Genomic DNA, 14,196 nt, shown 5'->3' on the forward strand with positions numbered 1-14,196 from the left:
GCAGTCATGTCTGGTCTCTCTTCTCACAGCTTTAATTAGTTAGAGGATCTCTTGAATTCATCCCCAAAATAAAACCCATGGGTTGTGTTTCAGACAGTTCCCTAGAGTCAGTATATCGTCTGTGTCATTGGTAAGGACCCTGGATCACTACATACTGTGACACTGGTGACACTGATTCCCAGCAACATGACTACCATCACTATTGACATTTACCAACTCTATACATCACCACTACCTTTCTGAAGATCATTTTCATTTTATTGTTTAAAGTACATCATGAAAAATACATTGTTCTGTTTCATATCCTTGCAATGTTTCTAAACACTTAATAGTTGTTTGAGTTATAATGATTGACTTATAGGGATCATTCTGTATCTGGTTAGTTTGAGTCAATCATTTTGAGTTTCAGAAAATGAGGCATAATTTCCAGCAAGGAACAAAGTGAGCATCGAGTTAAATCGGACGACTTTCCGATCAGTGCCTTGTCTACTGAACTATGGAGCTGATTGAGACGTACTTTTAAAATAAGTAAAGCCACACCTCTGAAAGATTTTTTGATCGACATTTAAAGATAAATTACTTTGTCTAGTCTCAACGGTCACGTCTCATGAGTTTCTGTTACATCGGATATTTAGTAGCTACTTTTAACATTGTGTTTGTGTGTTATTTTGTGGCGGTAGAGTGGCCTTTGAGCTCTTACACAAGTGCAAAAATATGCAGATGGACACACACACACACACAGACAGCATTCTGCTCTCTGCTGTCAGCTGTTTATACACTGAAGAAAACAGGGTCATTTACCTTCACTAATGCAAGGACGTGCGTGTGTGTGTGTTAGAGAGAGAGAGAGAGAGAGAGACAGAGAGTGATAGAGAGAGATAGAGCCAGTGTGAATGTGCATCTGTGTTATCAGTGTTAGACAGTGCTGACACCTATCATGGTGCAACCTCTTGTTACACACACACACACACAGACTTGCTGATAAAGGTTGCCAGTGGCTGGTGTTTTTACAGTGCACATGATCAGAAGAGACTCTTAGTTCAGGATGACTCTAGATGCATGAGAGTCTTTTGGCTATCCTGAGTCACATGGTGCAATGTATTAATGTGAAATGAATCACATGGTACAATATACACCGATCAGGCATAACATTATGAGCAGTGAGAGGTGAAGTGAATAACACTGATGATCTCCTCATCATGGCACCTGTTAGTGGGTGGGATATATTAGGCAGCAAGTGAACATTTTGTCCTCAAAGTTGATGTGTTAGAAGCAGGAAAAATGGGCAAGTGTAAGGATTTGAGCGAGTTTGACAAGGGCCAAATTGTGATGGCTAGACCACTGGATCAGAGCATCTCCAAAACTGCAGCTCTTGTGGGGTGTTCCTGGTCTGCAGTGGTCAGTATCTATCAAAAGTGGTCCAAGGAAGGAACAGTGGTGAACCGGCGACAGGGTCATGGGCGGCCAAGACTCACTGATGCACGTGGGGATTGAAGGCTGGCCCGTGTGATCTGATCCAACAGATAAGCTACTAATGCTGGTTCTGATAGAAAGGTGTCAGAATACACAGTGCATGATGGGTCAGGGCTAGTTTGGTAGCAAAAGGGGGACCAACACAATACTAGGAAGGTGGTCATAATGTTATGCCTGATCAGTGTGTGTTAATGTGTAATGAGTCACATGACTCAGTATGTTAATGTGAAATGAGTCAAATGACACAGCATGTTAATGTGAAATGACTCACATGACCATATTAATTTGACAAGAGTCATGGCTCATTGTATTTATGCGAAATGAATCACATGACGCAGTATTTTCATGTGAAAGGAGTCACATGACACAGTGTATTAATGTGAAAAGAGTCAAATGAATCAGTGTATTAATGTGACATGAATCAAATGAATCAGAAGGTTAATGTGGAACGAGTCATATGACAGTGTATTAATGTGAAACCATTTGAGTCACAACAATCAGTGTATGAATGCTGCTGAATTCTGAAAATATATAATGCATGAATTTTGAGTCACCAATACAGCTGTGTTCTGCTGTATTATATTTCATCTATCTGTTATATTTCAATATACATTAGCAGAGGGACAATTTGCCAGTAAAACACAAAGGTGTGTGTGTGTGTGTGTGTGTGAGAGAGACATCAGTGTCTGAGAGAGCTGATGTCTGCTGGTTGAAATCTTTTGTTATGTAAGAAGAGCTTAAGAGCTTTTTTTTTTCTTTCCTCAGCTAGTTTGTTTGCTAAAGAGTTTGATTTCTGCTCAGATTGTGTCTTTTCCATTTGGTTCGATTTGTGTGCCATTAGCAGATCGTTTGCGAATGCAGCGATGGTGCCTGATTGGTCAGGAATAAGGCTGTGTGTTTTACCTTTGGAAGTCATGCAAGTGTATTTTTAGAGAACAACAAATAAATAAATGCTGTCACTTTGCATTAAGGTTTTCGTGACCGATGACACGTCAACACTTTAACGGTAACTCACTAATGTAACGTAAGATTGTGGAATAATAAGCCAAATGATCAACACCTGAATAAACTGAATGTAGTGGCAAAATAAAGCCACACACACACTGTCTCCGAGTAACCCAATACTTCTGAAATCTCCTCAAGACAAATCTGAGGTTCAGCTCAGATGAATAAACACACCAGCTACTCCTCTTTCATTACAACCACGGCCAGGTTGCCCGGGCAACCATGAGAATTACACAACGGAGGATTTTTTTTTTGTCTCTTCCCCCTTCATCCTCACTGTGTATTTCCGACTCAGACCGGGCTTTAATTTGGTGTTTGGTGTTCAGGGAATTTTTTTCCCCTGAAATCGTTACAACATGCTCGATGGGACAGGGTTGGAGCTCATTATAATGTTATAACAGCAGCCGTGAGAGATTGTTTGTATCTTGCTGTGTGATGAGTCACAACCTGAAATGAAAAGGTTAATATGCAAAACATTATAGAGGTTCCGGTTATCAGCGTACACAATAAATCATGACCTCTAGAACCGTGCAGTCGAGCGCTTTAATAAGTGCTTTTAAGATTACGTATGACTAAGTGAGACTAAGTGTCGCGTCAGGAAAGTCCCGCAGGTCAAAATATCATGCACACAGAATCATATAAAATCGATGAATCCTCTCTGCTTTCGGCTGTCCTTTCCTGTAATTATGTCCTGGCGAATACTTATTAGGAAGATAAGCTTGTTTTTGATTCTGCTCCGCATTCGATTGACCTTCTTTCTCCTGCTGGACCCTGAACTGTTTGTTGTTGGGTTTTTTGTTCCATTACTTTTGAATGCACTTTTCTTTGGGGGGGGGGGTGTTCCGATTGGTATCCAGATTCATTTTTTGTTTTCCCCCCGTATTTTCATTCCTTTGTCTTTACTTTGTGTTGCCGCTTGTCTTGTTAATGAAACAAAACCCTTGTAGAAAGGGTTACAGGGTTACACATGTCCACGTATTACAGCTATATTATATTGCAGTTCAGGAACTCGCACCACATATTTCCTCTTGAACAGACTTCTCAAGCTATTTTCAAAGATTTTTTAATAAAATCTTTTGGAGATGGGAATATTGCCGAAAGCCATCAATTCTATACCCGAGCTTCTACAAGGTGTTGTTTGAAGCTCCACGATAAACTTTCATGGCATGACTTGGAAAATAATATTAAGCATACTCTGCTGTTGTTTGCATCTGTATTATTTGTTTAGGTTAAAAATCTGTTAAAAATGGCGGCTTGGAGATTAGCACATTTGCCTCGCATCTTCTCAGTGTGTACATAGTTTGTTTGTTCTTCCTCATGCTTCCCTGGTTTTCTCTCCCAGTCTGAATACATGCGTTGTAGTTTGATTGGCATCTCTAAATTGTCTGTAGTGTGAGTGAGTCTGTTTTTGTGTGTCCCCAGCTTTCTGCCTCAAGTCCCCTGGCATATACTCCGGGTTCCAGAGGTCCACCCCATATAGGATAAGCGACACAGAAAACGGATGGATGGATCTTTTAAAAAAACAAATAATCATATAATGCATATCTAGTTACATATGCTTCTAGTCCTACGTCAGAATTTAAATTTTTCTGGCATTTGGTAGACGCTCTTATCCAGACCGACTTAAAATTTAGCTCAATTTTATACATCTGAGCATTTTGAGGGTTAAGGGCCTTGCTCAGGGGCCCAGCTTGGTGGATCTGGGATTCAAACTAACAACTTTTTGATCAGTAGCCCGACACCTTAACCACTAAAATACCACTTCCCCCAGAATTTCAAAATGTTATGCAGCATCAAAATGTTGGGAGAGCTATTCTACAAAATCTTTATTTGCTGATAAAAGTAAGGTGTGTGTGTGTGTGTGAGAGAGAGAGAGAGAGAGAGAGAGTGTATGTGTGAGTGTGTGTGTGTGAGAGAGAGAGAGAGTGTGTGTGTGTGTGTGTGTGTGTGTGAGAGAGAGAGAGAGAGAGAGAGAGAGTGTGTATGTGTGAGTGTGTGTGTGTGTGAGAGAGAGAGAGAGAGAACCCTGTTTTCACTGCTGAATAGATTCCAAACTTCATAGCCTCAGGATATTTAAGAATGTTAAATGACACATTTTTTTTTCTACCCAAAATGTATAATTCATAAGGAACAAAAAAAAAAAAACAAGCTTTGTGCAGAAGCAGAGGAAATCAGAGTAATGGCTACGACACATGGCTTGTGATGGCTGGATTTTCATTGTTCGGATGGGATTAATCTCCTCACCACACTGTGGCTATTTTTACTCCTAAGCCACAGGGCTCCAGTCAAAGCCATACGTTCAATTACAGGCTACATTACTCCCTGCTCTCAGCGCATTAATGACCTCCCATCCCTGTGTCAAAGCTGGGTTTGTTGTTTTTTTTTTCTGGGAAGATTTCATTGCATCTTCCTCTTCTTCACCCAGTCTGTCTTTCTTCCAGGTCTTCCTTGGCTTGTTGATACTTGTTTTTGTCCAGCTGTGTTGTTTGTGAACCAGGATCATAGCTGATGAAGCTTATATGTCTTTATAATTACATTTTTTATTGGCAAAACAGTAGCCTTCACAATATTAGTAAGAAATAACAAGTTATAGATAAATTTTATATAAGATAAAGAGAAAACAATAAATAAAAAATAAAAAGAAATCCCTGTCAACTAACATTCAGGTGTGTCTGTAATAGATAAACAAACGACCAGACCATCATTACACCACAGTCTAATATCCGAGAAAGTCATGTTTGTCCAAAGAGGGTGAAAAATCTATCCTCTTAGCTGGCTGGAATAAAAGGGCCTCATATTTTCCCAAATGCATTAGGAGAACCCTTTAATGAAAGTCTAATCTTTCTCAATTTGACCAAAAAAAATTGTATCTCTAATCTGTAAGGTTTTGGTGATTTCCAGTTGATCAATATTAGTCTTTAAGTAAGAGTTTATACATCTAATAGAGTCTAATATATATATATATATATATATATATATATATATATATATATATAGTATAAAATATATATATAATAGAGTCTAATATATATATATATATATATATATATATATATATATATATATATATATATATATATATATATATATTAGACTCTATTATATATATATATATATATATATATATATATATATATATATATATATATATATATATCTATCCACCATAGCATTGCTCTATTGTTATTAGGTGTTCATTCAGAACAAAAGCTCTGACACTAATTCCAGCTGGAACAGGTTTATATTGTTTTATATGCTTTGTTCGGATTTGTTCTGCCTAAGCTAAAGCTAATAATACAATGAATAATTACAAAAAAACATTTTTATCAATTCCATTTACCAGAGACCTGTTTTGGTTGTGTCCATGTTGAGCTTTAAATGGTGGTTAATTGGCTCATAGGAAAAAATAGACCCTCAGAGCTTTTTTATCTAGCCTACTAGGAGGCTAGATTCTTCATAGAAATGTTCCAAACAAACCACACAAAGTTAACGGTGATGTCAAACTCATTTCCGCTGTCTGAGATGCCCCCGTTCATAAGCAGCTAAAATTGATCTTCAGCCACTAAAATTCCGTGAAAGTTTATCCAACAAAGAGAAAAACAAACCTCTTACGCTGAAAGCCAACAGCGTTCTGACTCGGTTTATATATCGGACTTACAGTGATCAAATAATATATTTGGTTATACTGATTAAAGATGGCTGATAAGACGAATGATTTTATTCCCACCAGGGGAAGTGTACTGCTAAAAAGAGGTAAAGACAGATGAATGTGTATTTGTTGATGGGTTGAAACGTTGGAAATATGTTCTGTCTATCTGTCTGTCTATCTATCAATCTGTCTGTCTGTCTATCTATCTGTCTGTCTGTCTGTCTTTCTGTCTGTCTGTCAAATCAGTTTTAATGCATAACTGACCTGTCTATGTTAATATGTCGTGGGTAGTAACTCAGAATTTCTCTTTCGTGTTTCCCTCTTCACAGGAGACAGTAGAATATGCCTTCCTGATTATTTTTACTATCGAGACCTTTCTGAAGATCATAGCCTACGGACTGGTAATGCACCAGAACTCCTACGTTAGGAACGGCTGGAACATGCTGGATTTCATTATAGTCATAGTGGGGTAAGTCAATCATATATCTGAAACCTGATCCTGATCATTCTTTTATTAAAAAAAAAAACCCTTCAATCTCTTTGAAATATCTACATTTATTCACATTGGAAATATTCTGATATACTCAGATCCATGTTTTTGGGTTTGTAAGCAAGAAATAAAGTGGGAATAGACTATAGCCTGTGTAGCACATTGTGTTTGCCATCTCGACAAAAACTCTCCAAGCTGTTAGTGTGTTTTTTTTTTTTCTTTTTAATTTTCTACAGACGGCGGTTAGCATCCGTATTTTCTCTTGACATTTCACGTACATTCAGATGTGTCTGAATCTGAAAAGCATCTGTCATCTGTGCTCGCTGATTAATTAAGTAAAAGCCATTCTGCTGTTATACAGGTCACACCTCGGCTGATGTTAGTAGTGCAGCAGACGGTGGGATAAGGGAGGATGTGTTATATACGGCGTAGATGAGCGCAACAACACGGTGCAGTCAAACAAAACTTTGTTTTTGCTTAAGTCAATAGGAAGGTTTTTTTCCCTTTCTATTTTCTGGCTCACTAGTCAACTATGAATAAAAGCTTGCTTTCCATTTGTAAATGATGAAATGTGCTCGTTTCAGGGACCCAGGATACTGGGTTCGTCCACCTTTGAGCGATACATGTAGTACATTTTGGAAGAACTTAATAATAAATCCGCATCCTGATTGCACAGATAGGCTTTTAACATCTCCAAGCAAGTAGATTTTCTGATCTGAGATTGTTGAGTATGTTCTTCATACTGGGGAGATCTAGTTTCTAAATGCAGAACCTAATTAAACCTGCCTAATGCTGCTATCCTCTCTGGTGAAGCCACTAACATCAGGTTGTCATAGTGACGCCTCCCACTCTGTGATTTAAGGCTGTTTTCTCTCTCATGCAGGCTAAGAATATCTTATCAGGTGTCATGTTCCTGAGCCCAAGACTTCTACTGATGCAATTAATACTGTTAAAAAAAATTCAGATAGTTTTGATGTAAAATAAAACCCTTATTATATATATAGGTGTTCATTCATATTAAATTCATTAAGTATTAAATATTTGATTTTTTTTTTTAGAAATATATTTCTATTCATGTATTTTATTATTAAAAAATAATAATTATCAAGTATTATAATACTATAATTATTAATAATTATAATACTATAAATTATTTACTTAATATAATAATAATAATGTACTTATTATTTAATTTATTTAAATAAATATATTTTATTTTAAACATATTTTTAATTCTATAGTAGTTTATGGCCCAAAATGTCTCATATTGGTGTACCACTTACTTTAAATGCTAGAAAATTCTGCAGTGCAAAAAATCAAGACACAAATGTAGCGCGCACACATTTAAAACCATCTGTTGGAAGGTCAGGATTTTGAAGCAGGTGTGTATATCTACAGAATCTCACTCGGGAGCGGGTTTGATATAGTGGATGTGAACAAGAGGACTGCTGATGTTCAGTAGACTAGGAGCTAACCAGTAGTTCACATTCCTCAGTGTACATTCCTTGATGGTATCTACAGAGGAGCTACATTACCCATCATTAAAAAGTAATAGAATCTGTGTGTGTGCAGGCTGTTCAGTGTGGTTCTGGAGCTGATGACCAAAGAGGGAGATTCAGGTCAGTCCGGAGGGAAGCCGGGTGGCTTTGATGTCAAAGCTTTGCGAGCTTTCCGCGTGCTCCGACCGCTCCGGCTCGTCTCAGGAGTACCCAGTGAGTCAAATACAGCATCTGTACACTGTGTTACAGTAGTACATACACATGATATAATTGGTTGAATCGAGTCGATCTGTGTGTAGCAAAATATTTGAACAAACTGCATCATAAAGACCGAGTAACTAATATAAGTTCCACAAAAGCATCATAATTTGGTTATTAAAAAAACAATAAAATCTGTCATAATTGGTCATTGGTCAGAGGAAGAAAGGCAAAGCATAACTCCATGCATGGTGCAAACACCACCATGTTCCACTGTAGAGAACAATTCTTAGTACTAATAATAACACAGTACAGTACATATTACAGTGGAACCTCAGCATACGAATTGAATTCGTTCTGGAGTTCTTAAGGCGAACATTTGTTGTGTATTATTAGTTATTGTATAACTAATTTTCCTATAAAAAATACTGGAAATGCAGATAATCTGTTCCAGCCACCCAAAAATATTGCCAATACGAAGCGTATGTAAACTGTATGGCTGCTTACAAAAACCTGATTAAAGCCAAGCATTTCAGGTCAAGGGTCCTCACAGGAAATCGTGCCACCAAGCTTGGGCTAAAAATAGAACAGACCACCCACTCCACCGATCTGTCAACAACAAAACGCGAAAAATCATGTTGTTTTTGAAGCCATGCCGAAGGCAACGTTGGTACCGTGGGTTGACTCGTGGGTTTTGAAACAGCTTTCACTCACTGAAAACAATTTTGTACAATTCATAAACTCACATAATTTAGCCTTTCACTGACGCAAACAAGTTTTGAATGGCTTCCGGACGTATGTGCATCTTCGTCTTGTGCCTATGCCGAAAATGCTTCTTATGCCGATGCTTTCTTGCAAAATTTCAATTCTTAAGGCGAAAATTCGTAAGTGAGGGCATTCCTATGCTGAGGTTCCACTGTAGTTCTATTTGCATACCTAGAATTATGATTAAAAATTATATATTATACAGGAGTCTTTATGTTAGAAATATGCTCTTCTAAAAATTCATCACAAAGGTCTGCAAAAGAATCCTGGTTTTGGTTATTAAAACCTCCCGCGGAGCATCATTAAGTCTGTCATTAGGGGGGATGGTTCAGAGGAAGAAAAGCCAATGTAACTCTCAGCATGATGCTCACACCACCATGCTTCACTGTACAAGTAAGAACACTTGTTTACACCGAGAATGACACAAAAGCATTATTTGTAAGTGTACCTTGAATTATGAAAAAGACAGTACTTTTACTTTTTTACTAGGACAGGAGTCCAGATTCATGCTCTTCCTCACACTCTGCCTGTACCAGGGTTGTGCTGGTCGTTTTCAGCACTGCATAATAGCACTGTATAATTTAGGGATTTTCCTGCTTTTAATAATGTGAATCATCTTGAAATCATCCATCATTCCAAATGCACCGAGTAAAAATAGCCTTAATAAGCATTTTCATCTCAACAGACTACTGGTGCTGTTCAGCGTGACATATCTCCTTTTACATGCAGGATATCAACAAGAAGAACTCTAGTAAAGAAATCCTACATACTGAAAGTCATTTTTAGAAATATGTACTGTAGTAGCCATTGCTCCAAATGATTGAGTCATGAAACTGCCCACCCCCCCACCCCACTGAAGACCTCGCTGATATATTACTACTATGTTGCGGTGTGCTTTGCAGGTTTACAGGTTGTGCTGAATTCTATTATTAAAGCCATGGTTCCTTTGCTGCACATTGCTCTGCTTGTGCTCTTCGTCATCATCATCTATGCCATCATTGGCCTGGAGCTCTTCATCGGGAAGATGCATGCCACCTGTTACATGAATGGCACACGTGAGTGTCCCTATGGATGGACATCTGTGCCCACCCTTTATGATTATGATTATTATTCGGAATATATGTTGATTTTTTTATACTAATTTCTGCTTCCTTCTCATTCTCTCTCTCTCTCTGTTTTTTCTCCTTTTCTGCAGGTATATTAGCAGAGGAAGACCCTAGCCCCTGCACTCTGTCAGGTCATGGACGCCACTGTACTGTTAACGGTAGCGTCTGTAGAGATGGCTGGCAAGGGCCCAATAACGGCATCACCAACTTTGACAACTTCCTGTTCGCAATGCTGACTGTGTTCCAGTGCATCACCATGGAGGGCTGGACGGAAGTGCTGTACTGGGTAAGTAAACGCAGCTCACCACAGAACCGATATACAGGTCACACCTCGGAATAGCGTTAAAGGAATGACGTTGATACTCTAGGAAGTCCAAGTCGTCTTGAAGGTTTTCACAGTTAACTCTGGGTCATTCTAAACCCAGGTTTCACCTTTCACACTGCTCACACTTCACCTGGAGTTAATCCTGGCTATTCGTAATCCGACGTTTCACACTGTTCATTCCTAAACCCTGGCTTAACGTTCTTATTTGCATATTTTCTATGTCAACAAACATGACTGGATGAATACAGCGCACAACCGCTTTAAATAACAGCTCGTCTCAGGCTTTCGCAGTAGTGAGAAAAAAAAATGTCGCCATGTTTATCCTCCTTGACTTTACAAAGCAGAGCATATGAGGTACGTGCTGTTTAGTATCTGATTGGGTGTCTGTTGCTAAACATCTAGCTGTAACATTCTAACACCACCACACCATCAACGTCATGTCTGGTGTGTTTAAATTTCAGTGCAGTATAGTAACCCGGTTTTAACTCCCTTGCTGCAGTTAAATCATCATGGCTTAGCATAAATGTATTCACGTATAACTGTGAATGTGTTTAGCTTTTTTAGTAAATGTTTATTGCTGTGGAGGATGTAGATGCTGAGCCCCGTGCAAGGTGAATCACACACCATTTAAAGACACATGGATATCATTTCTGATTATTTATTAGAATTTTATGAGGGCTAGAACATGACATTACCGTTCATTATGATACTAGATTACTTTTCCAGTTTTATTTCATAAATTACTCCCTCCAGAACATTGTGAGACCTTGTACAAGGCTCTGTACTATGTCTCACTATACACTGTGTTTATAAATAAGGATTTAATTGCATTTATCAAATGTATAATATGAATGAAAATCTTTCTGTCCCTTTCTATTTCATGTTTTCATTGGACCTGACTCAACCCTGCTGAATGCTTTTCCTTTACCTCCCTATTTCAACACCGACCTAAATTAGTGTGCGTTATGTAAATTGAGGCATGTGCTTATGACATGTAAATAAGGGATTAGTGGTGGGAGCTTGCATCCACACAGCTGAAGCTGATTCATGATTAGCGCACACACCACAGCTTGTTTCGATGTCATATACAGTGACTGTTTAATGAATCGAACACAGATTCATTCTTGTGTCACTCTGTGTACTGAAATCTACCCTTGTTTCTATACAAATTTGTTAAATAAGGGCCAAAAAACAAAATAAACAGTGCTCCACGTGATACACTTCAACATACATATGTCCATATCAAGTGTTTCAACCTACATAGATCAGCCATTACATTAAAACCCCCCTGCCTAATATTATGCTGCACTGCCTTATCCTGTGTATTCTGGCCCTTTTCTATCAAAGCCAGCATTCACTTTTTCAGGATCGAACCAGACAACTTTCCTGAGGTTATCATGACCCTGTTGCTGGGTCACATGTGTCCTTTCTTGGACCACTTTTGTTAGGCACCAACCACTGCATAGCAGGAATACCCCACACAACCTGCTGTTTTGCCGACCCTTTGGTTCAGCCATCACAATTTATCCCTCATCAAAGTGACTCAAATCTTTGCCTATTTTTCCTGCTTCCAACACATCAACTTCAAGAACTGACAGTTCACTTGCTGCCTTGTATATCCCACCCCTTTACATGCCCCATTGTAATTACATAATCACATTACCTGTCAGTGGTTTATTACTTTTATGGCTGATCGGTGTAAATATGACATTGTGATCTGTAGTGAGAGCAGGGAGCAGGTGGAGGAAAACCTGGAGAGGTGGAGGTTTGCGCTGGAGAGAAGAGGAGTGAAAGTCATTCGTAGTAAGACTGAGTACATGTGTGTGAATGACAGGGAGGGAAGTGGAACAGTCAGATTACAGGGTGAAGAGGTGAAGAAGGTACAGGAGTTTAAGTACTTGGGGTCAACAGTCCAGAGTAATGGAGAGTGTGGGAAAGAGGTAAAGAAGTGAGTGCAAGCAGGTTGGAATGGGTGGAGAAAGGTGTCGGGAGTTCTGTGTAATAGAAGATGTTGAGGTTCTCTTTGGGAGTGACACAGTTGGACAGGATTAGGAACGAGTACATCAGAGGGACTGCTCATGTTGGACGTTTGGGGGACAAAGTTAGAGAGGCCAGGTTAAGATGGTTCGGACATGTCCAGAGGAGGGAGAGTGAGTATATTGGTAGGAGAATGTTGGACATGGAGCTGCCAGGCAGGAGGAAAAGAGGAAGGCCAAAGAGGAGGTATATGGATGTAATAAATGAGGATATGAAGCTAGTGGGTATAAGTGTTGAGGATGCAGAAGATAGGGATAGGTGGAGAGAGATGATTCGCTGTGGCCACCCCTGAAGGGAAAAGCCGAAAGAAGAAGAAGATGGCTGATCGGCGTAAACGATTTGCCGCCTTGAGTCTTTAACCAAATTTTGTTAATTTAATGTTACTTTGACGTTTCTGTCAATGTTCCCACTATGTATTTCTCAATGCTGCCTCAAACCCCTAGTTGGGAAAGGAGAGAAGATGGCACAAAGCATGACATGATTACAGTCAATCATTCCGTATAGTTATAAAGCATGATGTTAACTTTCTAACAGATTTTCCTATCATGGTATAATATAATACGAGCATGCTGTCTCCCTCATAGTGTCAAGGTCTCCTTTGGTAGCACTTTAAACTAAATAAATCAGTGAAAATGTCATGCTGATTTTCCCTGAACAGTAAAATATTCCTTAACTGCATTGGAATTTATATACTAGATGTTACCAAAGTATTAAGAAAGCGCTTTAAATCAACTGACATATCCATCCTCCTATTATTAATTTTTTCTGCAAGAATAGGCACTAGTGTTACCATGGACAGCAACTGTCACGTCCACTGTGCTTGTTCTTCTCTCTCTCTCTCTCTCTCTCTCTCTCTCTCTCTCTCTCTCCCCCCCTCTTCTTCCTAACTATGCATCTGTTACCATGGCAAATTCTCCAAATGCAAATGAGGCTACGGAAGCGTACGCGACTCTGACATAGCCTTTCCAAAGAAAAAGCTACGGTCACTGGAAGGTGGGGAAGAAAATGTGGAGTGGGAGTGGAGGAGAAAAAGTTGGGACTGGCAAACTAGCTGTTTCTCTCACCTTTCTCCTTCACTTCCACATTTTTTCCCCTTAGACAGCAGGCTCTAAAAGATTGACAGAAATACGGAAAAATTGGGCATGATGTACAGTACCTGAGCAGCATCTAGATTTTTTTTTGGCAACAAAAGGTAGCATAAAAATGACTCATAATAGGACATTAGTGTATTTACTTTCTAACACCAATCAACTAAAGACAAAGGTCCAAGGTTCAATCCAGATTAATAAGAGAAAAAAGTCCACGGTTTCTCCGTCAAGGATTGTCTTTTAGGAACAAACTCAGAGGTCTATAATTAAGTCTATAATTTGTTACCTAAGACGCCTAAGAAGTTTCTTAAGCCTGAATAAGCAATCAGTTTATTGAACTTGCTGTTACACACTGCATCGAACACACACCAATATTGAATATTGAGCTAACTAACGCAGATTGGAAGAAGAGACCTGCAAACCCTCAGTTGACACAAGAAATAGAGGGAGGCCATGGACCCTTCACGATGGTGTCTGGTTGTGGTATTAGACAGGAGCGTTAAAGAAAAATGCTGTATCTTTTTATCTTGACAATGAAATTATTTGAGTCTCTGATGGTAT

General features: G+C 38.9%; 1 protein-coding gene across 11 annotated transcripts in view; it reads left to right on the plus strand.

Annotated features, from left to right (window-relative positions):
• cacna1db (calcium channel, voltage-dependent, L type, alpha 1D subunit, b) overlaps nt 1-14,196 on the plus strand; it is a 137,771-nt gene that overhangs the window by 69,898 nt on the left and 53,677 nt on the right. For all 11 annotated transcript variants that reach the window (XM_058389582.1, XM_058389583.1, XM_058389593.1 and 8 more), the window contains 4 exons: nt 6,457-6,596; nt 8,190-8,329; nt 9,982-10,134; nt 10,275-10,471. In XM_058389582.1, the coding sequence (XP_058245565.1) occupies nt 6,457-6,596; nt 8,190-8,329; nt 9,982-10,134; nt 10,275-10,471 (630 nt within the window). The remainder of the gene's footprint in view (nt 1-6,456; nt 6,597-8,189; nt 8,330-9,981; nt 10,135-10,274; nt 10,472-14,196) is intronic.

This window comes from Hemibagrus wyckioides, linkage group LG05, assembly GCF_019097595.1.
Source record: "Hemibagrus wyckioides isolate EC202008001 linkage group LG05, SWU_Hwy_1.0, whole genome shotgun sequence".
Lineage (NCBI taxonomy): Eukaryota > Metazoa > Chordata > Actinopteri > Siluriformes > Bagridae > Hemibagrus > Hemibagrus wyckioides.